Source organism: Argopecten irradians, chromosome 10 (genome assembly GCF_041381155.1).
Source record: "Argopecten irradians isolate NY chromosome 10, Ai_NY, whole genome shotgun sequence".
Lineage (NCBI taxonomy): Eukaryota > Metazoa > Mollusca > Bivalvia > Pectinida > Pectinidae > Argopecten > Argopecten irradians.
In genome coordinates, this window is record NC_091143.1 from 28,419,306 (window position 1) to 28,446,020 (window position 26,715).

The 26,715-nt window shown below is 39.4% G+C and overlaps 1 protein-coding gene across 3 annotated transcripts in view; it reads right to left on the reverse strand.

Moving 5' to 3' along the window:
- Positions 1–797: 797 nt before the first annotated feature.
- The window catches only part of LOC138333559 (uncharacterized), a 43,905-nt gene continuing 17,987 nt past the window's right edge, over positions 798–26,715 (reverse strand). For 2 of the 3 annotated variants that reach the window (XM_069282014.1, XM_069282013.1), the window contains 8 exons: positions 24,606–24,679; positions 23,548–23,916; positions 22,353–22,763; positions 19,315–19,427; positions 11,625–11,977; positions 9,613–10,591; positions 8,750–8,771; positions 798–8,307 (listed from right to left, as the gene is read on the reverse strand). In XM_069282014.1, coding sequence (XP_069138115.1) covers positions 8,003–8,307; positions 8,750–8,771; positions 9,613–10,591; positions 11,625–11,977; positions 19,315–19,427; positions 22,353–22,763; positions 23,548–23,916; positions 24,606–24,679 — 2,626 coding nt within the window. In that variant the 3' untranslated portion in view covers positions 798–8,002. The remainder of the gene's footprint in view (positions 8,308–8,749; positions 8,772–9,612; positions 10,592–11,624; positions 11,978–19,314; positions 19,428–22,352; positions 22,764–23,547; positions 23,917–24,605; positions 24,680–26,715) is intronic. The other variant, XR_011209998.1, reaches the window with a different exon arrangement.

A 26,715-nucleotide genomic window follows, 5' to 3' on the forward strand; every position in this document is an offset into this window, starting at 1 on the left:
AGACCTGATATTGGGCCAGTGGCAGGCTGGGATGAAGGGCTACCAAGTTTGTTCAAATGAATGACCTTTTACATCATTCAAGGTCACATGGGTCTAAATGGCCAAAATATTTAAACAACTTATTGTGAATGACTAGAGGCCTAGAGGCCTGATATTGGGTCTATAACATGCTGGAATGGAAGGCTACAAAGTTTTTATTCAATCGAATGACCTTGACATTCATTCAAGATAACAGGGGTCAAATATGCTACAATTTTAAAACAACTTCTTCTCAATAAGTAAGAGGCCTAGGGACCTAATATTAGGGCTGTAACATGCTGGATTGAAGGGCTACCTTCATCAAAATGAATGACCTTAACCTCCATTCAAGGTCACAGGGATCTAATAGGCTAACATCTTTAAATGACTTACTTTGTACTTAGTTCTTCTACATATAAGATGTATGTGTTGTATTGTATAATTAATAGCCAGATGGCACATTGGGCCTCTTTAGTGATTTTTTAAAGGTGATTTATTTTCACAATCTAAAGTTGAAAAGCATTATTTGACAGGCTTTTGCTGCAACATATTTTTGCACAAATTCTTACTGCTAACGAAACATAGGAGTTTTATCTATTGCAAAAATAAGTTGTTTTGAGTTGTTCACGAATTACTGACTGTTGCATCGTTAACCTCCAACTGAGGCTATTGTGTAAAATACATAAATCAAAATATGATATTTTTCAATCATTTATCACGTCATGTATTGCGTGTTTTTTTCATTTTTTTTTTTTTTTTATAAATTATCATAAGTACTATTCAACATTCATTAGATATTTATTGATAAACAGATTTTATTGGAACAAAAACTTCAACATTAGCATTTTGTTATCATATCCAAGCTTTTGAATAATTCAGTTCAATAAAAAAAAACCCAAACATACAAGTATTATAACATTTTGTAATCAAAATATATTATATACTCAACAAGCCATAACACTCATTGAAGCTTTAAAGTCCCACTACCTTTCTGAAACAGCTTTGCATGTGAAAATGGGAATGTAAAATTATATCGATAATTTTATAAGTCGCAAAAGTTATTAGCTTACCGTTAATACTACACTTATCAAAACGTTCTGGATAATTAGAAATTTGATTAATTTTCGTAACTCGGGCTGTACTAAGTTTCCCATCGTCATCCTAATTACCCTGCGTTAGTAGACAACCACTGCCCCTGCTAACAGCGAAATGAATCTTCACTTTACAAGGTAACTAGCAATTGATTGGTGTTATAACCTCATTTCAGAGGGCAGATATATATTTTCTTAAACTAGTATTGTTTATAAGAAACTTTTAATTATTGTTTCGGAAAGATAGTGGGCCTTTAGTTTAAAATATCACATTATTATACTAAATCAACACTGCTCCAGTGTTGCAGAAATCACAGCAGCATATCCATTTTGTTCTGTTGTTACCAGTCTTGAAGAGCGATCTCTTATCTTCAGGTTTCATTCGTCAACTGGGGCCAACTTTGAGCATAAACTATGGACCAAAATTAGGCTGTTCCCTCTTTTGTTACGACATAATTATGTGGAATAACCAATTACTGTCACACGCTTTTAAATGGCAACAAATATGCAAATGAAGTCTAGTTGTACCACAGTTGACTAGACATGAGTAGACAAAATAGGACCAATAAGAATTTGTTTGTGCTCCTAAGTTTGGCTTTAAGTAACCATAATTAGTGCTTGAAGTTAGCCAGAATTTGTGACAGCTGCATCATTTGTGAAAATTGATCTGATTAAGATAACAATCACCAATTTACACACATCTCACAATTATTTTGGTTATTCCTTATCGTACAGCACTATTAAATGCTAATCAAAGGTAATATTTCACATGATCGAATGTGCTACGGTCAAAATCTAGTACAAAATGTTTAAAATATGTTTTTATTACTTACATTTACCCTGGTAAAGCTCATCACATTGTGATCAGAAAGGACATAGTAATACTGCATGAGATCTGGATAAGCATACAAAAGCATTGTGTGGTGGGTGGTGGGGGGGGGGGGGGTGTGAGGAGCATTTCCAATAGTATGAGAAATTCCATAATGCATGGAATGTTTTGCCACTTCAAATGAACTGCCACTCACAGATAAGGATGTATACTTACATAATTACATATGATAAAACTTTAATGTCTGGAATATAATATGCAACTAAATTGTGATAGCATTTACTTGGTTTATCAGTAATATTATTCACAATAACTATCACAACGCCTGAAAGAACAAAATTACCAAAACACACCACATGTACATGTCTATAAGGTGTTAATTTAGAGGCAAACATTGTCATTGGCCTGTAGATAATGTAATATGGAACAATATATACATATATGAAAATGAATGTATATATCTGCAAGTTCATGGCCATTAAAAAGAGTCCTTCATTCTAATTTGTAACAAAATGAATCATCAATTTGATAAGTGCTTTGCAGCATTAGTTCAAAATTTATAACCTCTGTTTATCATACCTAAACCTGTCTATAAAGCACATCAGAGGGGCAAAGCAAAATTGTCCTTTATAGACAGATGTCCTATATACAGAGGTGAATTACATTGTATGTAATAAATGCATTAAATAGGGTCAATGAGTCAATCTTTTATAAGCAGTGTCCATTATAACAAGTTTTAATGATGTTATTATAGTGACTCAAACAAAAATAAAAACACTACAGCTGTACAGAAACAAGAGGCCCAGAGGGCCTGTATCGCTCACCTGGTTTGTAATGCCAAGTAATGTTCTGAATATAAGTTCATTGTTTCTTTTCTGAAGAAATTTGGATATTTACCTCTAATTCCCCTATTGGGCCCCACTCTTTCTCCTCCAGGGGGGTCAAAGCCAAAATTTATACGAATTCTGTTAACCCCAAGGATGTATCTGGCCAAATTTGGTTACAATCCATGCAGAACTCTAAGACAAGTAGAATTTTTAGGATTTACCTCTATTTCCCCTATTGGGCCCCGCCCTTCCTGCCCCCGGGGGGTCAATGCCAAAATTTATACAAGTTCTGTTCCCCTTCCCCCAAGGATGTTTCTGGCCAAATTTGGTTACAATCCATGCAGAACTCTAGGACAAGTAGCAATTTATAGGATTTACCTCTATTTCCCCAATTGGGCCCCATCCCTCCTGCCCATGGGGGGTCAGAGCCAAAATTTATACAAGTTCTGTTCCCCTTCCCCCAAGGATGTTTCTGGCCAAATTTGGTTACAATCCATGCAGAACTCTAGGACAAGTAGCGATTTATAGGATTTACCTCTAATACCCCTATTGGGCCCCGCCCCTCCTGCCCCCGGGGGGTCAGAGCCAAAATTTATACAAGTTCTGTTCCCCTTCCCCCAAGGATGTTTCTGGCCAAATTTGGTTACAATCCATGCAGAACTCTAGGACAAGTAGCGATTTATAGGATTTACCTCTATTTCCCCTATTGGGCCCCGCCCCTCCTGCCTCAAGGGGGTCAGAGCCAAAATTTATACAAGTTCTGTTCCCCTTCCCCCAAGGATGTTTGTGGCCAAATTTGGTTACAATCCATGCAGAACTCTAGGACAAGTAGCGATTTATAGGATTTACCTCTATTACCCCTATTGGGCCCCGCCCCTCCTGCCCCCTGGGGGTCAGAGCCAAAATTTATACAAGTTCTGTTCCCCTCTCCCCAAGGATGTTTGTGGCCAAATTTGTTAACAATCCATGCAGAACTCTAGGACAAGTAGCGATTTATAGGATTTACCTCTATTACCCCTATTGGGCCCCGCCCCTCCTGCCCCCTGGGGGTCAGAGCCAAAATTTATACAAGTTCTGTTCCCCTTCCCCCAAGGATGTTTCTGGCCAAATTTGGTTACAATCCATCCAGAACTCTATGACTAGTAGCGATTTAAAGGAAATGACGACGGACGCCGCGCCATGACATAAGCTCACCTGGCCCTTCGGGCCAGGTGAGCTAAAAAAATAACATAATGACCGGACCTTATTTCAGAATATCTAGAGAAGCACATAACACATTACATATTCTGAATAAATATAAGTTTTATACAAAACATGACTGACAAAACATCCTTGAAAATGGTGATCATAGTTCTACATTGTAAATTGGACAAAAAGAAGGTTCAGCTCATGATTCTGTTGTCTTACAGTATATCGAACTGTGACCAAATCTCGCCAAGTACCGATTCTCACCATTACATGATCGTGTATTTATCATTACATACAAATTTTTGCAAATAAAGTCAACCTCTGATCGCTTCCCCATGTTAATCAGCCTACGGTCTGAACGGATCAGGTTGTGAGATTTGGTACTTTGTAAGAATTGGTCGCCAGCCAGTATATATACACTCAATATTTACACACATCTTTACATAGTAAAAGGCCACATAGACCTGTATATACCATTATATGGCCTATAGGAACCAAAGATGTAAAATCTATAATGCTGCAGAATATACATTTTCATAGATAGTTAGCATCTACAATATACATTTCATGTGTATGTATAAAACATGAATTATGCTATTGTGTAAACTAATTTAAAAGTAAACATTCTAGAAACCATATACATACAGCTGTAGTGAAAATTCAGCTGTACATCGTATTCACATTTGAATCCACGATCTCTGTCTAGCTAACCATGAAGGCCTCAGCATCATAAACATGAACTTCAAATTCTCTGTAGGAAAGCATACTACACAATACTACAGAAGATTCCAACAGATCCACTTGGACATCTCCTGCTGAGCAACAAACCAATCACATTTCTTCTGTATTAGGTCATTTACAAACTTAGTTAGAATTTATCCAATCAAATGCTCTTTGAAATAAATATAAAAATAAATAAAAAATATCAATAATGAAATCATTCTTCTCATCGAATGACTCAAATATGTTGTTATGGTCCATTTCTGACAATTCTTGAAATAATTATAGCTGATTTTCCTTGCTTCTGATAATGTCATCAATGTACACTTTCACTGCCATTATCAGCTACAAGGTAATCATAACTGTCAACATACGGTACACCTGTATTAGTCTGCGACTCTTGTCAACCGTCTAAGTCAAATCACAGTTTTAAAGATACAAAACGATGTGGATAAAGTAAGATTTACCTTCGATTAGTTGTACCTTCTTATGATTGTGATGTCATACTTTGATGTGATTTTTGTGACGTAACTATCCCTGGAAAGAGGAACTACTCGACCGCAAATTGTAATTACCCACGTTGCATATTGCTATAAAGTTTGATCCTTAACTGTCTGTAATGCTTTCTTATGACGAGTTACTTACTCAGAAATTTTAAGAAAATGCAGTCAGTTCTTAGGAGAGAAATCTACCACGTGAGAATTTCAACAGTTATCAGGCTATACCTGACCGTCAGCTCCAGTAATTCACACACTAACAACAGAACTCTTCTATTACACATAATAACATCCTTATAAACATTTACATAGTCTTAATCCTATGGTAGTTTTAAATACAAAATTTTATAAAATTTGGGGAAAACTTCAAACCATAATAGTTGGGATGTTAGTTTTAATTACAAACTTTTATTAAATTAGGGAAAACTTCAAACCATGATAGCTTAAAAACGAGTTACATACATTGACATGAATCAAGAAGATCCAATGTACAGAATAGATAGGGTAAAAATTCCGCAACCAGTATGATATTTGTCCAGTTAGTTTTCAATACATTGCACTTTGAAATATACAGAAATTTGTTGTGAGCAATCGCAAGAAGATCATTAACGTGCACGTGTTAAGCCCCTCCGTTCTGACAAAAGTAAAACTAAGAATGGTAGCATTAATGGTATCATCAAAATTAGAATCCTATCATAGCTCTATCACTATGTCAAATGACAACATTTGAAGTTCTTATTATATGATAATTAGATTTCTTCTAAGACTTTTTTAAAACTTATGTTACTACAATTACATAGAATATCATTTATGTTTTTGATCGGCAAGCTTTAGCTTGAGTTTCATAACTTTTACAATAAAATAAACCTTGAAATGTCTGCCTCCATATGAAATTTAAACAAGATATGACGGAAAGGACTGGCCATGACATAACTAAAAGGATAGGAGGCAAAAACCATAGGTAATTAACAATGTCTGTGCCCTCTCATTTCATAGCAGGCATATCATTTTGAGGCTCTTTTACTGGCCAAACAATAAACAAAACTTCGCCCCTGTAATATTTTTGCATATGTCACTAGTGTTATATAACTTGGATCACTTTTCATTGGCTGGAACTCTATTGTGATTTCATGACAGATACAATAAATTGATGTCAAGAAACCAAATTTAGCAAAATTATAAATTTGATTTGGTTTGATTACTTTAATATCCTATAAACATGCAAGTTTATATAAGGATGTGCCATGTTCAAATGGCGGAGTGAAGCAGGAGTACTGGAAAAAAAAACACAGACCAATGGTCAGTTTCTGACAACCGCCCTGCATCTACCGGATTAAACTCGTTACTTAGAGGTGGAGGGCTTATGTACTAATATGTCAGGAATTATTAACAACTGGGCCACAGAGGCAAAAAAAAAAAAAAAAAATTCTGCTTCTTTCATAAATCTTATATGGAATAATCACTCATTTAAGGTACTATATATAGAAATAATGATGGGAGACTCACAAAACTGAGGTACGAATGGTATGAATGAAAATGCTGTTTCTAAATAAAGATAGGCTTTCCATCTTGTTCTAAAATTTACTTTAAATTTTTGAGTTGTTTTTTTAACGATAATCTATATACATTGCAGCATGCTATCTTTATCAACTTTAAAACTGCTTTTCAAAATATACAGTTGTATTAATTATTTTCATCTAGTATATATAATATCATTTTCTTTTGTTCCTTAAATATTACGAAAATCATATCACCACAAACTTGTTGAAATAAATATCACCAAAACCAAAAAGATTCACGATACAGGAATTCCTTCCTTGTGCGTACAGTCACTGATTGGAACTGCTAAGAGGATAAGGTAGTATGTGCCCCATTATTGGAGCCTTTTAAGCATGCTCTGTAAGATTTTATCTCTAACATTGTTTTAACATCATAAGCACATTCTACAACGGATAGAAATATTTAACACAAAATTAGCTGTTCACAATGTTACATTTAAAGTTAATCTTTATAGATTTTGCACACAAAATAAAATGAAGGCTTGTAACCACTAATTAAGAAATTACCACAAATATGAAGTGTTAGACATGTATACAGTATGTAATGTCAATGACAATGCTGCCCTTCATATTAAGTTATCACAAAAGTCACATGGTGTATATTGTCCAATCAGATTTTGTGATCAAACACCATATGTGCTTTGTGCATTGCTTGCTGGACTTAAGTAGGTAACCATAGCAGCTAGTATGTAATTGTCCAAAAGATAACATCCTTTCAAACTTTTGGCTTTGGTTATTGCAGCGTAGCACACGGCTAGAAGTTGACATCTTGAATTTCACCCAATGGATATATGGTTCATATGTAGGTTACTATAGCCACAAATTGTTAATTGTCCAATCTCTTTGTGAGTTAATAGACTTTTCCAATCAAAGTTGGTGTCCATAGTTACCTTTTCATCATTGTCCAATGAGAACACAATATATACCTGTGTTGACTCGCCCAGTCAGAATTGGTTACCATAGTTACCCTTTTCTCACTGTCCAATCACAGCGCAATTTAGCTGTGGTGACTCGCCTAATCTTATCTACCTGTACCTGTTTGTCACGGTATGACCATGCAATTACCACTTGTGAGTTGTATCATTCATTAACGAATGTGACTGTGAAATCACTGATCAGAATACAAAACACTTGTGACTTATCCAATCAAAACGGTCCATTCGACCATGTGATCAGACTCTTCAAGTGAAAACTATCCTTACAGGACAAGGATATACTTTGCATTGCATAGGTTAAATGTAACATCAACAACCAAACGATCAGAATCACAGAATCAATCAAACACTTTCCCTTTCTTGTAGAAAAATCCACAATCAAGTCCATATTTTTTCATTCCCTTCACTATGTCCCCGATAGTGCCTTTTCTCTTTAATTCCTGCCATTTGCACAACATTTTGTAAGCCTGATCTTTCATCCCTTTGTTCTCTTCTAGAATGGCATCAATGTGATGCTTCTCCAGTCCCAGTCCAAAACCAAAGCTCTCCTTTTCTCTGTCACCTTTCAAACTGATACATGCACTGATCCTAGTCAAATGAAGTGGCATAGGGATAAGTTTCTGCTGATCCAAGCGCAGGAATTCTGTTTAAAAAAAGGTTGAAAGTCATGTACATAATGATGGTATATAAATTCAGTCATAAAAGATCTTTACATGTATGACTTATATTTTGATGTTAGTTTCTCAGAAAGTTGAAACATTTCACAGGTCTTTTAATACTAATTGTTCTTTAATATTTAAACCTTACCTTGCCCTTCAAGTGACACTTCATGTAATTGATAATCACATTTGTATAATCTTTGCATTAGATATAAAAGAAAGAATCATTGACCTTGACCTTTAGACCTACTTATATATGGATATTTGGATATTTTCATTCAAAAAAGACATATTAAGACCAACATCTATATGGATAACAGAAATGATAACAACATATCAGCCAAACTGCTAAATAAACACAGATTCTATACTAAAAACTGATATGAATGAACTAAATAAATATTCAATACAGGGATAAGTACTTACTGGGCACTGGGATTGGCATATCCTGAAACAAAAAGAAACAATTATATATTTATATACAAAGCAGAGAATTTATTTTTCCATTAACATCCAATAAAAGTTGTCTTTCTGTCTTATCTGTAGACACAACAATTGACCAATTACTACTACTAAACTACTGGAGAGATTTCAACAAATATTGGAGGAAATAATCCTACTTGATGGTTTTCAATGCAACTTGGAGGCAATAATCTTTAAACAGTAAAGATGTCCGTATTAGATACCCAAATCACTTTCAGAGTTATGCCCCTTTGTTACAATAAATAGTATAAGGGGTATAAGTATATATCTAAGTTATCGGATAAAAGACTTCATACAACAAAACCCCATTACCTTTAAATTCAGCGGAACTGTGAAATACTGTCAAAAAGTGGTAATCAAACTTTTTTATACAATGTCATGTATTCCGTCTTTGCAGATTACAGAGTTAGCTCCCTTGTGGGGAGGTATCCATTGCAGTTCACTTCATTTTCTCTGAAAATTATGTCGTTAAGTTCGCAAACACTTGACGTCACAATCAAATACTTTAGTTACCTCCCTTGCGGCCAGGTATCCATTGTGACGTCATTATTTTGTGGGTGCAACTCACTTCGTTTTCTCAGAAATGTTTGACGTTATGCTAGCAAACAAATGACCACAATCAACACCTACCTGCAAGGGCAGATGACTCTGTAATATGCAAATACAGAACTGTCTTACATAAATAAATGCCTGATATGTTAAAATTTACATAAAGATGCAAACTATATCACTCCTAATGGCTGTTCTCAAGTCAGAAAATCTTAATCCATGCAAAGCTCTTAATGATGCCTATTTATAGAACCTACCTTTTCCTCATCACTACAGAACCATGGTTTAAGATCAGCTTTTTTCAGGTGGTTATCACTTCCTATGTAGCATCGATCATCTTTACTGAGTTCTTCGATATCTTCTTTGGATTTGAACTGTCCCTGACCTTTACCCTCTAAAACTTCATGTCCCAAGAAGTACTTAAATTCTAGATTTTCTATGTTTTGTCCCTGAAGCCTAAGCACATCCACCAGTGTCTCTTCAAGAAAGACACGTACATCAACTCCGATGCCAGCGCGCACTTCATTAACATCGCTGTAAGTGAACAGAGAAATGTTAATGGCAGAGTTACTGTAGACCAAAATCACCTTCCAGGCACCAGTCACTTCTAAGCACCCAAAACCTTTCTTGATGCAATCTGCCTTGCTGAAGTCTTCTTGTCTTTTGTTCGGAAGAGCCAGAACGGTTGGCAACTTGAATTTGGTCAAACACACGGCCAGAAGCTTATGGTACACTGGGAGCGAGATAAACTGTCCTCCTAGTGTCAGACGCAACGTCGCTGGCCGCACTAATAGGTCAGAAGCAAGAAGGTCCTCCACCCAGGTTGGATCAACATCTGACAGCATACTTGGGACGATGTAGTAGTCCAGATTGACAGGGCAATCAGTTTGAGATTTGTGATAAACAGGAGGGGCTAGAAGTCCTAACCGTTCCATTACCCACAGCAGATGGTTTTTATAGGGCATAAACTCTTCTATCTCTGTATCTCCTTCCTGTTTGCTCCATAAGTCATCTATAAGTGGTGTCGTGAGCTGCCCATCCTTAACATAACTGTTCCATAACACCATTCTTTTACAGCCTCTACTTGCGATGTTTTTTGGGTTGGTGATCAGTCTGCGGAAGGCGTAGATGACCCATTGTGGATTAATGATGATCGTAAGGTCCTTGTACCGGTGAGGACCGTCAAGGCCAACATCTTCATCAAAGTATATTATGTATCCCATCAAGTGCAAGTACCTGCAAAATACAGTGGTGAGAGTAAGTAATCTGGAATTCTAGCATTTATTTCTGTTCTGTGTACTTCTGAAAGAGGAATTCTTGCTACCATCAAAAGCCAAGATGGCTGCCTGTTAATCTGCAGCCATCTTGCTTTCCATTAGTCTAAACATGCAATGTGCACAACTAAAAGCACAAAGGGAGCTTTTATAGGAAACTTGAGACAGATTCCTTAATTCAGTACTTTCTCAGATATAACAATAACAGATTTTAATTCTCAAAATTCAAAATGGCTGCCTGTTGGCCACCTTGTTTGAATGGTACCAAAATGCAATATGCACAACAAGACAGGAAAACCTGTATTAAATTTGAGACTTCAGTTTTTCTCTGAAATAACAAAAATTCAACAATCAAGATGGCTGACTGATAGTCATGCTGTTGCCCAATCTGATTAAAATACAGATCCTTATAACCACTCCATTAAATAGAGGATCTGACAACATTCCATAAGGGGTCAAGTTCAAATGACCTTTATACCACCTGTACATCACATCAAATTCATTTTCTTCACCTTACTACATCAATTGAAAATTCCATTTCGCCCCAGTATACATATACAATTAGCTTTGCCGTGCTCTTTGGATGAGATGACTATGTACATGAAAATAATTCTGACAGCTTTTTGAAACTGTTTCATCCCCAGACAAGATTCTGGCAACAGTAATTTGTCTGGCCATTGCGAAAGGTCAACTGGACGTGACCCCTAATGGAATGTTGTCAGATCCTCTTATCAAATGTAGTAATAAAGGATCTGTATTTTAATCAGATTATGTTATTGTCCTAGCTATCGGTCCCCAAAAATGCAATATGCAATATGAAAATTAAGAAAGATTTATTTTGTAATTTTCTGGGAAAATTATGCAATGGAAATAGCTTATGGATTGACAATAATATGAAAAGAAGGATAGACAAGTGATTTGATTCCATAAACTCTACAGGATACCCAATTTTCAAATTCTTGAATATTTATGCATGAAGATTCATCTATTCTCACCTCAGAAACATCTGAATTTCTTCTTTATCCCTAATTGGAACTTCCATCTTCCTATCCATCTCAACAATTTCTTCAAATGTTTTAATCTTTTCCTTCTTCTTCGTCTTCATGATTTCCCTTTCAAGTGCCAGCCATTTTGTAGGAATATCCCTCTGCCATTGCGACTGGTACCTCGCAGCCTTTATGATAGCTTTCATAATGCCTTCAAACTTTTGCTTACCATCAATATCACACTGATCTATCACATTACTGACACAAAAGTAGTCCAAAATCTGGTTTTGGATAGGTTCAACATCGGAATGTGAAGTAATTTTGGCACAAAGAGCTTCAAACTTTTTCTGTTTTTCTTCTTCCTAAAATAAAACAGCCATGTGATGACATAAAATAAATCTAAATGGTTTGATAATTTGTGTGTTTACAATTTTGAATTTGGTAATAAAGAAATAGAAATATTTTCACTTGTGATACACTGAACCCTACATCTATGAGTACATTGCTGTTTTTATTTGGATTTTAGTTACTTTTTACTGCCACTCGTCTATAAGTAATTACTCTGCCCTCTAGCACGTCCCAGAATTCTCCTCTAACCTGTCACTGCTGGTAACCCTCCACTCCTCTATGGGTAATTACTCTGCCCTCTAGCATGTCCCAGAATTCTCCTCTAACCTGTCACTGCTGGTAACCCTCCACTCCTCTATGGGTAATTACTCTGCCCTCTAGCATGTCCCAGAATTCTCCTCTAACCTGTCACTACTGGTAACCCTCCACTCCTCTATGGGTAATTACTCTGCCCTCTAGCATGTCCTAAAATTCTCCTCTAACTAGTCACTGCTGGTAACCCTCCAATCCTCTATGGGTTAATTACTCTGCCCTCTAGTATGTCCCAGAATTCTCCTCTAACCTTGTCACTACTGGTAACCCTCCACTCCTCTATGGGTAATTACTCTGCCCTCTAGCATGTCCCAGAATTCTCCTCTAACTTGTCACTACTGGTAACCCTCCACTCCTCTATGGGTAATTACTCTGTCCTCTAGCATGTCCCAGCATAGCCTGTCACTATTGATACCCCTCTAGTCTTTTACAGGTATTATCGCTTCAGCTGTCTATACATTCCCACTAATCTTACAATTCTGTCCAGTACTGTCCATCTCTCTATGAGTACTTACTGTGCCCTTAAGCTTGTCTCTCCCCCATCCCTCTATGAGTACTTACTGTGCCCTCTAGCTTGTCTCTACGAGTACTTACTGTGCCCTCTAGCTTGTCGCTCCCCTATCCCTCTATGAGCACTTACTGTGCTCTTTAGCTAGCTTGCTCTCTCCCCCATCCCTCTATGAGTACTAACTGTCCCCTCTAGCTTGTCCCCCTCTATGAGTACTTACTGTGCCCTCAAGCTTGTCTCTCCCCCATCCCTCTATTGAGTACTTACTGTACTCTTTAGCTTGTCTCTCCCCTATCCCTCTATGAGTACTTACTGTGCCCTCTAGCTTGTCTCTCCTCCTTCCCTCTATGAGTACTTACTGTGCCTCTAGCTTGTCTCTCCCCTATCCCTCTATGAGTACTTACTGTGCCCTCTAGCTTGTCTCTCCCTTATCCCTCTATGAGTACTTACTGTGCCCTCTAGCTTGTCTCTCCCCCATCCCTCTATGAGTACTTACTGTGCTCTTTAGCTTGTCTTCCCTTATCTCTCTATAAGCACTTACTGTGCCCTCTAGCTTGTCTCTCCTCCTTCCCTCTATGAGTACTTACTGTGCTCTTTAGCTTGTCTTTCCCTTATCTCTCTATGAGTACTTACTGTGCCCTCTAGCTTGTCTCTATGAGTACTAACTTGCCCTCTAGCTTGTCTTTACGAGTACTGACTGTGTCCTCTAGCTTGTCTCTCCCCCATCCCTCTATGAGTACTTACTGTGCCCTCTAGCTTGTCTCTCCCCTATCCCTCTATGAGTACTTACTGTGCCCTCTAACTTGTCTCTCCCCATCCCTCTATGAGTACTTACTGTGCCCTCTAGCTTGTCTCTCCCCCATCCCTCTATGAGTACTTACTGTGCTCTTTAGCTTGTCTTTCCCTTATCTCTCTATAAGCACTTACTGTGCCCTCTAGCTTGTCTCTCCTCCTTCCCTCTATGAGTACTTACTGTGCTCTTTAGCTTGTCTCTCCCCCTTATCTCTCTATGAGTACTTACTGTGCCCTCTAGCTTGTCTCTCCCCCATCCCTCTATGAGTACTTACTGTGCTCTTTAGCTTGTCTCTCCCTTATCTCTCTATGAGTACTTACTGTGCCCTCTAGCTTGTCTCTCCCTTCATGTCCTCTACAAGTACTTAATGTGTCCTCTAGCTTGTCTCTCCTCCTTCCCTCTATGAGTACTTACTGTGCTCTTTAGCTTGTCTTTCCCTTATCTCTCTATGAGTACTTACTGTGCCCTCTAGCTTGTCTCTCCCCCATCCCTCTATGAGTACTTACTGTGCCCTCTAGCTTGTCTCTCCCCCATCCCTCTATGAGTACTTACTGTGCCCTCTAGTTTGTCTCTCCCCCATCTCTCTATGAGTACTTACTGTGCTCTTTAGCTTGTCTCTCCCCTATCCCTCTATGAGTACTTACTGTGCTCTCTAGCTTGTCTCTTCCCTATCCCTCTATGAGTACTTACTGTGCCCTCTAGTTTGTCTCTCCCCCATCTCTCTATGAGTACTTACTGTGCTCTTTAGCTTGTCTCTCCCCCATTCCTCTACGAGTACATACAGTGCCCTCTAGCTTGTCTCTCCCCGATCCCTCTATGAGTACTTACTGTGCCCTCTAGTTTGTCTCTCCCCAATCCCTCTATGAGTACTTACTGTGCTCTTTAGCTTGTCTCTCCCCATCCCTCTATGAGTACTTACTGTGCCCTCTAGTTTGTCTCTCTCCCCATCCCTCTATGAGTACTTACTGTGCTCTTTAGCTTGTCTTTCCCTTATCTCTCTATGAGTACTTACTGTGCCCTCTAGCTTGTCTCTCCTTCATTCCTCTACAAGTACTTAATGTGTCCTTCTAGCTTGTCTCTCCTCCTTCCCTCTATGAGTACTTACTGTGCTCTTTAGCTTGTCTTTCCCTTATCTCTCTATGAGTACTTACTGTGCCCTCTAGCTTGTCTCTCTCTTCATTCCTCTACAAGTACTTAATGTGTCCTCTAGCTTGTCTCTCCCCTCTACGAGTACTTAGTGTGCCTCTAGTTTGTCTCTCCCCCATCTCTCTATGAGTACTTACTGTGCCCTCTAGCTTGTCTCTCCCCCATCCTCTATGAGTACTTACTGTGCCCTCTAGCTTGTCTCTCCCCCATTCCCTCTATGAGTACTTACTGTGCCCTCTAGCTTGTCTCTCCCCATCCCTCTATGAGTACTTACTGTGCCCTTTAGCTTGTCTCTCCCCCATCCCTCTATGAGTACTTACTGTGCCCTCTAGCTTGTCTCTCCCCATCCCTCTATTGAGTACTTACTGTGCCCTCTAGTTTGTCTCTCCCCCATCCCTCTATGAGTACTTACTGTGCTCTTTAGCTTGTCTCTCCCCCATCCCTCTATGAGTACTTACTGTGCCCTCTAGCTTGTCTCTCTCCCCATCCCTCTATGAGTACTAACTGTGCCCTCTAGCTTGTCTCTCCCCCATCCCTCTATGAGTACTTACTGTGCCCTTTAGCTTGTCTCTCCCCATCCCTCTATGAGTACTTACTGTGCCCTCTAGCCTCTCCCCACGAGTACTTACTGTGCCCTCTGCTTTCTCTCCCCATCCCTCTATGAGTACTTACTGTGCCCTCTAGCTTGTCTCTCCCCATCCCCTCTATGAGTACTTACTGTGCCCTCTAGCTTGTCTCTCCCCCATCCCTCTATGAGTACTTACTGTGCCCTCTAGCTTGTCTTTCCCCCTCTATGAGTACTTACTGTGCCCTCTAGCTTGTCTCTCCCCTATCCCTCTATGAGTACTTACTGTGCCCTCTAGCTTGTCTCTCCCCCATCCCTCTATGAGTACTTACTGTGCCCTCTAGTTTGTCTCTCCCCCATCTCTCTATGAGTACTTACTGTGCCCTTTAGCTTGTCTCTCCCCCATCCCTCTATGAGTACTTACTGTGCCCTCTAGCTTGTCTCTCCCCCATCCCTCTATGAGTACTTACTGTGCCCTCTAGCTTGTCTCTCCCCCATCCCTCTATGAGTACTTACTGTGCCCTCTAGCTTGTCTCTCCCCCATCCCTCTATGAGTACTTACTGTGCCCTCTAGCTTGTCTCTCCCCCATCCCTCTATGAGTACTTACTGTGCCCTCTAGCTTGTCTCTCCCCCATCCCTCTATGAGTACTTACTGTGCCCTCTAGCTTGTCTCCCCTCTCTAGTACTTACTTGTCTCTCCCCCATCCCTCTATGAGTACTTACTGTGCCCTTTAGCTTGCCTCTCCCCCATCCCTCTATGAGTACTTACTGTGCCCTCTAGCTTGTCTCTCCCCCATCCCTCTATGAGTACTTACTGTGCTCTTTAGCTTGTCTCTCCCCCATCCCTCTATGAGTACTAACTGTGCCTCTAGCTTGTCTCTATCCCTCTATGAGTACTTACTGTGCCCTCTAGCTTGTCTCTGAGTACCCCATCCTTGTCTCTATGAGTACTAACTGTGCCCTCTAGCTTGTCTCTCCCCATCCCTACTATGAGTACTAACTGTGCCCTCTCTTGTCTCTATGAGTACTTACTGTGCCCTTTAGCTTGTCCCCTATGAGTACTAACTGTGCCCTCTAGCTTGTCTCTCCCCATCCCTCTATGAGTACTTACTGTGCCCTCTAGCTTGTCTCTCCCCCATCCCTCTATGAGTACTTACTGTGCCCTCTAGCTTGTCTCTCCCCCATCCCTCTATGAGTACTTACTGTGCCCTCTAGCTTGTCTCTCCCCCCATCCCTCTATGAGTACTTACTGTGCCCTCTAGCTTGTCTCTCCCCCTATCCCTCTATGAGTACTTACTGTGCCTCTAGCTTGTCTCTCCCCCCATTCCTCTATGAGTACTTACTGTGCCCTTAGCTTGTCTCTCCCCCATCCCTCTATGAGTACTTACTGTGCCCTCTAGCTTGTCTCTCCCCATCCCTCTATGAGTACTTACTGTGCCTCTTAGCTTGTCTCTCCCCATCCCTCTATGAGTACTTACTGTGCCCTCTAGCTTGTCTCTCCCCATCCCTCTATGAGTACTTACTGTGCCCTCTAGCTTGTCTCTCTCCCCCATCCCCTCTATGAGTACTTACTGTGCCTTCTAGCTTGTCTCTCCCCCATCCCTCTATGAGTACTTACTGTGCCCTCTAGCTTGTCTCCCTTATTCCTCTATGAGTACTTACAGTGCCCTTAGCTTTGTCTCTCCCCAATGCCCTCTATGAGTATACTTACTGTGTGCTCTTTAGCTTGTCTTTCCCTTATTTCTCTATCGAGTACTTACTGTGCCCTCTAGCTTGTCTCTCCCCTCATTCATCTATGAGTACTTACTGTGCCCTTTAGCTTGTCTCTCCCCCATCCCTCTATGGAGTACTTACTGTGCCCTCTAGCTTGTTCTCTCCCCCATCCCTCTATGAGTACTTACTGTGCCCTCTAGCTTGTCTCTCTGACTGTGCCCTCTAGCTTGTCTCTCCCATCTCTATGAGTACTACTGTGCCTCTAGCTTGTCTCTCCCCCATCCCTCTACTTTACTGTACTTACTGTTCCCCCAACCCTCTATGAGTACTTACTGTGCCCTCTAGCTTTTGTCTCTCCCCCATCCCTCTATGAGTACTTACTGTGCCCTCTAGCTTGTCTCTCCCCCATCCCTCTATGAGTACTTACTGTGCCCTCTAGCTTGTCTCTCCCCCCATCCCTCTATGAGTACTTACTGTGCCCTCTAGCTTGTCTCTCCCCCATCCCTCTATGAGTACTTACTGTGCCCTCTAGCTTGTCTCTCCCCCATCCCTCTATGAGTACTTACTGTGCCCTCTAGCTTGTCTCTCCCCCATCCCTCTATGAGTACTTACTGTGCCCTCTAGCTTGTCTCTCCCCCATCCCTCTATGAGTACTTACTGTGCCCTCTAGCTTGTCTCTCCCCCATCCCTCTATGAGTACTTACTGTGCCCTCTAGCTTGTCTCTCCCCCATCCCTCTATGAGTACTTACTGTGCCCTCTAGCTTGTCTCTCCCCCATCCCTCTATGAGTACTTACTGTGCCCTCTAGCTTGTCTCTCCCCATCACCTCTTAACAGTACTTACTGTGCCATCTATGCTTGTCTCCCCCATCCCTCTATGAGTACTTACTGTGCCCTCTAGCTTGTCCTCTCCCCCATCCCTCTATGAGTACTTACTGTGCCCTCTAGCTTGTCTCTCCCCCATCCCTCTATGAGTACTTACTGTGCCCTCTAGCTTGTCTCTCCCCCATCCCTCTATGAGTACTTACTGTGCCCTCTAGCTTGTCTCTCCCCCATCCCTCTATGAGTACTTACTGTGCCCTTTAGCTTGTCTCTCCCCCATCCCTCTATGAGTACTTACTGTGCCCTCTAGCTTGTCTCTCCCCCATCCCTCTATGATTACTTACTGTGCCCTCTAGCTTGTCTCTCCCCCATCCTCTATGATTACTTACTGTGCCCTCTAAGCTTGTCTCTCCCCCATCCCTCTATGAGTACTTACTGTGCCCTCTAGCTTGTCTCTCCCCATCCCTCTATGAGTACTTACTGTGCCCTCTAGCTTGTCTCTCCCCCATCCCTCTATGAGTACTTACTGTGCCCTCTAGCTTGTCTCTCCCCCATCCTCTATGAGTACTTACTGTGCTCTTTAGCTTGTCTCTCCCCCATCCCTCTATGAGTACTTACTGTGCCCTCTAGCTTGTCTCTCCCCCATCCTCTATGAGTACTTACTGTGCCCTCTAGTAGCTTGTCTCTCCCCCATCCCTCTATGAGTTACTTACTGTGCTCTTTAGCTTGTCTCTCCCCCATCCCTCTATGTACTTACTGTGCCCTCTAGCTTGTCTCTCCCCATCCCTCTATGAGTACTTACTGTGCCCTCTAGTTTGTCTCTCCCCCATCCCTCTATGAGTACTTACTGTGCTCTTTAGCTTGTCTCTCCCCCATCCCTCTATGAGTACTTACTGTGCCCTCTAGCTTGTCTCTCCCCCATCCCTCTATGAGTACTTACTGTGCCCTCTAGCTTGTCTCTCCCCCATCCCTCTATGAGTACTTACTGTGCCCTCTAGCTTGTCTCTCCCCCATCCCTCTATGAGTACTTACTGTGCCCTCTAGCTTGTCTCTCCCCATCCCTCTATGAGTACTTACTGTGCCCTCTAGCTTGTCTCTCCCCCATCCCTCTATGAGTACTTACTGTGCCCTCTAGCTTGTCTCTCCCCCATCCCTCTATGAGTACTTACTGTGCCCTCTAGCTTGTCTCTCCCCCATTCCTCTATGAGTACTTACTGTGCCCTCTAGCTTGTCTCTCCCCCATCCTCTATGAGTACTTACTGTGCCCTCTAGCTTGTCTCTCCCCCATCCCTCTATGAGTACTTACTGTGCCTCTAGCTTTGTGCCTCTCTCCCCCATCCCTCTATGAGTACTTACTGTGCCCTCTAGCTTGTCTCTCCCCATTCCTCTATGAGTACTTACTGTGCCCTCTAGCTTGTCTCTCCCCCATCCCTCTATGAGTACTTACTGTGCCCTCTAACTTGTCTCTCCCCATCCCTCTATGAGTACTTACTGTGCCCTCTAGCTTGTCTCTATGGGTACCAATTAGGAAGATAGGTGGTCCCTTTGATTTTCCATTACATTCGGAGTAGGTGGCAATGGACCGTAGCCAGAATAATATAGGCTCTGTAACAAAAACACAATGTAGCCATAATAATATAGGCTCTGCAACAAAAACACAATGTAGCCAGAATAATATAGGCTCTGCAACAAAAACACAATGTAGCCAGAATAATATAGGCTCTGCAACAAAAACACAACGTAGCCAGAATAATATAGGCTCTGCAACAAAAACACAACGTAGCCAGAATAATATAGGCTCTGCAACAAAAACACAACGTAGCCAGAATAATATAGGCTCTGCAACAAAAACACAATGTAGCCAGAATAATATAGGCTCTGCAACAAAAACACAATGTAGCCAGAATAATATAGGCTCTGCAACAAAAACACAATGTAGCCAGAATAATATAGGCTCTGCAACAAAAACACAATGTAGCCAGAATAATATAGGCTCTGCAACAAAAACACAATGTAGCCAGAATAATATAGGCTCTGCAACAAAAACACAATGTAGCCAGAATAATATAGGCTCTGCAACAAAAACACAATGTAGCCAGAATAATATAGGCTCTGCAACAAAAACACAATGTAGCCAGAATAATATAGGCTCTGCAACAAAAACACAATGTAGCCAGAATAATATAGGCTCTGCAACAAAAACACAATGTAGCCAGAATAATATAGGCTCTGCAACAAAAAACACAATGTAGCCAGAATAATATAGGCTCTGCAACAAAAACACAATGTAGCCAGAATAATATAGGCTCTGCAACAAAAACACAATGTAGCCAGAATAATATAGGCTCTGCAACAAAAACACAATGTAGCCAGAATAATATAGGCTCTGCAACAAAAACACAATGTAGCCAGAATAATATAGGCTCTGCAACAAAAACACAATGTAGCCAGAATAATATAGGCTCTGCAACAAAAACACAATGTAGCCAGAATAATATAGGCTCTGCAACAAAAACACAATGTAGCCAGAATAATATAGGCTCTGCAACAAAAACACAATGTAGCCAGAATAATATAGGCTCTGCAACAAAAACACAATGTAGCCAGAATAATATAGGCTCTGCAACAAAAACACAATGTAGCCAGAATAATATAGGCTCTGCAACAAAAACACAATGTAGCCAGAATAATATAGGCTCTGCAACAAAAACACAATGTAGCCAGAATAATATAGGCTCTGCAACAAAAACACAATGTAGCCAGAATAATATAGGCTCTGCAACAAAAACACAATGTAGCCAGAATAATATAGGCTATGCAACAAAAACACATGTAGCCAGAATAATATAGGCTCTGCAACAAAAACACAATGTAGCCAGAATAATATAGGCTCTGCAACAAAAACACAATGTAGCCAGAATAATATAGGCTCTGCAACAAAAACACAATGTAGCCAGAATAATATAGGCTCTGCAACAAAAACACAATGTAGCCAGAATAATATAGGCTCTGCAAACAAAAACACAATGTAGCCAGAATAATATAGGCTCTGCAACAAAAACACAATGTAGCCAGAATAATATAGGCTCTGCAACAAAAACACAATGTAGCCAGAATAATATAGGCTCTGCAACAAAAACACATGTAGCCAGAATAATATAGGCTCTGCAACAAAAACACAATTGTAGCCAGAATAATATAGGCTCTGCAACAAAAACACAATGTAGCCAGAATAATATAGGCTCTGCAACAAAAACACAATGTAGCCAGAATAATATAGGCTCTGCAACAAAAAAAAACAATATAGGCTCTGTAGCCAGAATAATATAGGCTCTGCAACAAAAACACAATGTAGCCAGAATAATATAGGCTCTGCAACAAAAACACAATGTAGCCAGAATAATATAGGCTCTGCAAGCCAGAATAATAAAAACACACAATGTAGCCAGAATAATATAGGCTCTGCAACAAAAACACAATGTAGCCAGAATAATATAGGCTCTGCAACAAAAACACAATGTAGCCAGAATAATATAGGCTCTGCAACAAAAACACAATGTAGCCAGAATAATATAGGCTCTGCAACAAAAACACAACGTAGCCAGAATAATATAGGCTCTGCAACAAAAACACAATGTAGCCAGAATAATATAGGCTCTGCAACAAAAACACAATGTAGCCAGAATAATATAGGCTCTACAACAAAAACACAACGTAGCCAGAATAATATAGGCTCTGCAACAAAAACACAATGTAGCCAGAATAATATAGGCTCTGCAACAAAAACACAATGTACCTGATCTGTACAGGTAAATTTTTATTCGAATCATCGAGTGTCAGTTACCTATGATTCTATAACAAATGGTCCATGAAAAAAGTTCGATACATCGAGAACTTCGATTCATAAAACTTCGATTCATACATGGGTTAGTTAGTAATGTTATATAGTGAAGAAATTCGGGACCAGACAAAAAGTTCGATACAGCAAGAAATTTGATTCATCGAAGTTCGAATCATCGAGGTTTGACTGTATTTGGATAACTTCAAATTCTTTCTAACTATTCATATTATGTGCATGTCAATGAAATATATTTCATTGTTAATCTCGTAGAAAAATGTAGACAATATAAAGTTATGATGTTACAATCTTTTACATAAAGCTGCGCTCTTCTGAGGCTTTGCCTTAAATTCATATTAGCTAATAGTACATCCTGAGATGCTCTGATTCAAGGCCAAGGGTCATGCTGAGGTGACCTCAAATGGGAAGTTGCTAGATCGTGTATTGGAGTGTATTGTAGAGCATTGTAGTGGAGCAGAATTACAAGTCAAATTTCAATAAGTTTGTTGAAATATGACCCTATCTGTTACTATATGTAATCATGTTGAATACTAGCCAATGACTGTGCCACTTTTAAAATTGTCCCTCTTGCAGGACTTCATAATTCTCAACATACAATTCAACTTATCTTAAACTTCTATCTAATAGAAAGGAGTTTAAAAATTCGTTAAATTATAAAACAATAATCTTACCAAAATCTTTCTTTGTTTCACACTTTTCGACATCAAAGCACAGGAGATAGACAGCATCGTTGCTAAGGAAGATGTGATGCGTATCGTAGAAAATTTTCTCACCACCAAAATCCCACATGGATAGGTATGCAGTGTTCTCATCTGTAGCTGACTGAAGCTTGCCAGCTTCGTCAAGAATATGATCCACGTCTTTCCGCACGTACTCTGGGATAATGATCTCACCAGTTTTAGACACAACATAGTTACTTTTCGTCGGCTGAGCCGTCTCCGTCATCTTAATATCCTGGTTTATAGAAATCTGTTCGAACCTATCTTCTAAAGTAGAGTATGGGGCCATTGGGGTCATGGTCTGTGACCGACTTCCTGGAAGATCCATGGACATTTGTTGAAAATGTGGAACTGAATCTTCCTCTATAATGTTAAAATTTAAAAATGTATAAGTTGTAAGAAATTTCATATACAGCATTAAATGAATCAGTTATTTTAATACTAAGTAAAACATTTTGTGTTTTTCATTTATAATGAGAAACTTTAGATTAAATTAAATGTGTATGATTTCATGATAGGTTGGTTTCGAGTACCTAAAACAAAGCGGTTAATGTATAATTTACTGATGATTTGTCCCACCTTCCGGTGATTCATTTGTGACATAATCTTTTTATGTGAATTTTGTGACATAACAACCATCAGAAGTTGGGACTAATCAACTGTAAATTGTACTTATCCACGCCATATTGGGATCTTGAAACCACTGTATCAGAGTGAATAAAATTATTTCTAAATCATTTTTATTATTAATCAAAACTCCAAGTCAAGGTCACACAAAATCACATTGACAAGAACCAGCTAAATAAAGTATATGATAAGCATGCTAATTAATCAAAGCAGAAGTATCTCAAAGATGAAATAACCCCAACTTCTACACAAAATCAGGTTTGTTGGTAGGGTAAAGTACCCAGAAAACCACTGACCAGTGGTCAATACCTGGCAACTACCCTACATGGGATTCAAACTTGCAACCCAAAGATGGAGGCCTTGTGGTAATATGACATCTTAATCTGATTAAAGCGAGATCTTCAATATGCTTATAAGTGTAAGACATCTTAACCATATGGTCACTGTGGCACCAACAAAGTAGAGCTAACCCACCCTTACTGGGGCTATATGATAACAATGGAGTGTTTTTTAGGCCTACCTTCTGTCGTATGTTTACCAACATCTATCTCTATGTCATCGTCCTGATCTTTCTTGGCTTTGCCATGAACTGTTGCAGAAGCTAGTTTCCGCATGGCGATGTCATGTTCTGTAGTTCCCAGTTTCTTTTTCTCACAAGTTTCGAGGTTGATTTGGTAACTGTTCACAAATACTTCAATACCGTCTGTGCCTTCTATATTTCCAAAGTTTGGTTCGTCCAGCATATTACGACAGAGAGAGGTCTTGCCTACACGATCGTTGCCTACCACCATGAGACGAATATTAGATGATTTGTATTTTCCCTTCTCAAGGAGTTTCATATACTTTTCTACACGTTCCTTTCTCATGCCTCGGATAGCTCGAGGGATCACTGCCGACAAAAAATGATTATGATCAGGTGATGTAAGTCTTTATTTATTGCTATATACAGAGGACTCCACATAATCAAATAACTTCATACACATGTGTCAACACTGCTAGTTGATCGGCACTTTGAAGTTTAATCATAAGCTCATTTTGCCAGGCAAATGTACATAAATTTGTTTATTATTTAGGTTCGGAATTGCAGACACAAATTCAATCATGTTTAGTTATTGCATTTGATATCGATCGTCTAGCTTTTTCTCAAAGATTCACATGTCGATCTAACATAAACAATAATCTAACATTGGAATATTTTTTGTTATCAAATAATAAAATCAATTTACGACTTTGAAAATTATTACTAGATGTTTGTTTTAAGTGTAAATAATTTAGGTATTTATCAATCAAACGATACAATATCTATTTGCCTGTTCACATGTATGTGGGGGTAAAATGGAGGTGTAAAGTGCCATCTCCGTCTATTCGAATACTCCGGTTATTCAAAAATTTTCTTTTGGAAAATGACTTATTCAAATAAGGGGAATCCTCTGTATATATACTTAGGAGACAGATTAATATAAGTATTTTATACTTTTTTCTGAATCCTAACTTTATAATATATTGTGATTTAAATGTACTTCATTGAAAAATAAAATGTTGCTTAGACTAAGAAACAGATGAAGTCCAATGACATACCTGCTCGCCTTACTGGTGTGCTCTCTCGACTCTTCACCATCTGTAGCTTCATGGTATTAATGAACACTCGATACCTGTCAATAAACGTCAATACATGAATAATCTGTATCTCAGCCCAATTTATATTTGAGAGTGAAACAAGTTATCAGAGAATCCAGCAGACCCCTGAGAGTATGTTTTGGACTCCAAAAAATCATATCCTTTTTTAGATTTTAATAGAAAAATGGAATTTCTGTAAGAAAAACACTCCTGTCTCAAGATACATTATACAGTTGTTGACTGGGATTGAGGGCAACAGATGATTTGTTAGACCCGAAGACAATGGGCGAGGGCAGCCCTTTGTTTGAGGGTCCAACAAATCATCTGTTGCCCGAAATACCGGCCAGTCCATAACTTTTTTGTTATACTTTTTGACTCAAAACAATGCATTGACGTCACGAATTGTAGGTGTGGCGTCACTCCGGTCAAACAGCACATTTTAACAGTCGATTTTAACAGGTCTTTCGACCGCTTGACGGAACAGTTCATTAATTGGCAGTTTTGTCAATAATTTATATAGAAACTATTTTATAGGGGTAAAACAAGATGTAATGTTATAAAGAGATGTGACATGAAAGATAGAACTATAAACAAGAGGCCCATGGGCCTTAACGGTCACCTGAGTTAGAATATATAATGAAACAAATAATGAAACATATTAAAGACATATAAACACTATATTCTGGGCCTTGAAGTTGGTCAGTGACTTATACATTTGATTTTAGACTATGAAGAGTATTTGCTTCCATCAAACCTGTGAACTTAGAGGTATTTTTGAAATTTTAAATATTTTGACCCTGTTTGGTCCTGCCCCTCTGGTCCCCCAGGAGGTCATCGAGGACGGATATGGATGTTAAAATGCTATATCTTAGGCTAATAATTCTAATCAAGTTTGACTAATTTCCTATGAAAATTGGGCAAATAATGTTCACAAATATGTTTTTCCTATATAAACTAAAGTAAACTTGACCCCTCCCCAGGGGGTAACGCGAGACCCCAAGGTCATATAATTCACAATTTTTATAAAACACCTTAAGACCTTTCCATCTATAATTATTTGATTCTACTATATCCAGAATTTTAGAAGATTTTTGAAGTTTTAGCCTATTTGACCCTTTTTTGCCCCGCCCCTCTGCCCCCAGGGGGTCGGCCAGGACCAATGTGGATATGATATTAAAATGCTATCTCAGGCTAATAATTCTAACCAAGTTTGACTCATTTCCTATGAAAATTGAGCAAAAAATGCTCATTAATGTATTTTTCCTATATAAACTATAGTAAACTTGACCCCCTCCCCAAGGGGAAACAGGAGACCCCAGGGTCATATAATTTACAATTTTTATAAACAAACTTTAAGACCTTTTCATCTATAAAGTGTATTTGATTATACCATTTCCAGAATTTTAAAAGAATATTTTTGAAGTTTTAACCTATTTGACCTTTTTTGGCCCCCCCACTCTGCCCCCAGGGGGTCGGCCTGGACCAATGTGGATATGATATTAAAATGCTATCTCAGGCTAATAATTCTAACCAAGTTTGACTCGTTTCCAATAAAAATTGAGCAAAAAATGCTCATAAATGTGTTTTCCCTATATAAACTATAGTAAACTTGACCCCCTCCCCAGGGGGAAACGTGAGACCCCAGGGTCATATAATTCACAAGTTTTGTAAAGGACCTTAAGACCTTTCTATTTATGAAAAGTATTTGATTCTACCATTTCCAGAATTTCAGAAGAAGATTTTTGAAGGTTTAGCCTATTTGACCCTTTTTTAGCCCCGCCCCTCTGCCCCCACGGGGTTGGCCAGGACCAGTATGGATAAGATATTAAAATGCTATCTCAGGCTAATAATTCTAACCAAGTTTGACTCGTTTCCAATGAAAATTGAGCAAAACATGCTCATAAATGTGTTTTCCCTATATGAACTATAGTAAACTTGACCCCCTCCCCAGGGGGAAACGTGAGACCCCAGGGTCATATATTTCACAAGTTTCGTCTCAGGTGACCTAAAAAATAGCCTAAATATCTAACAGGCAACAGGTTCTTTGTTTCTACGCATGCAAGAGTTTCAT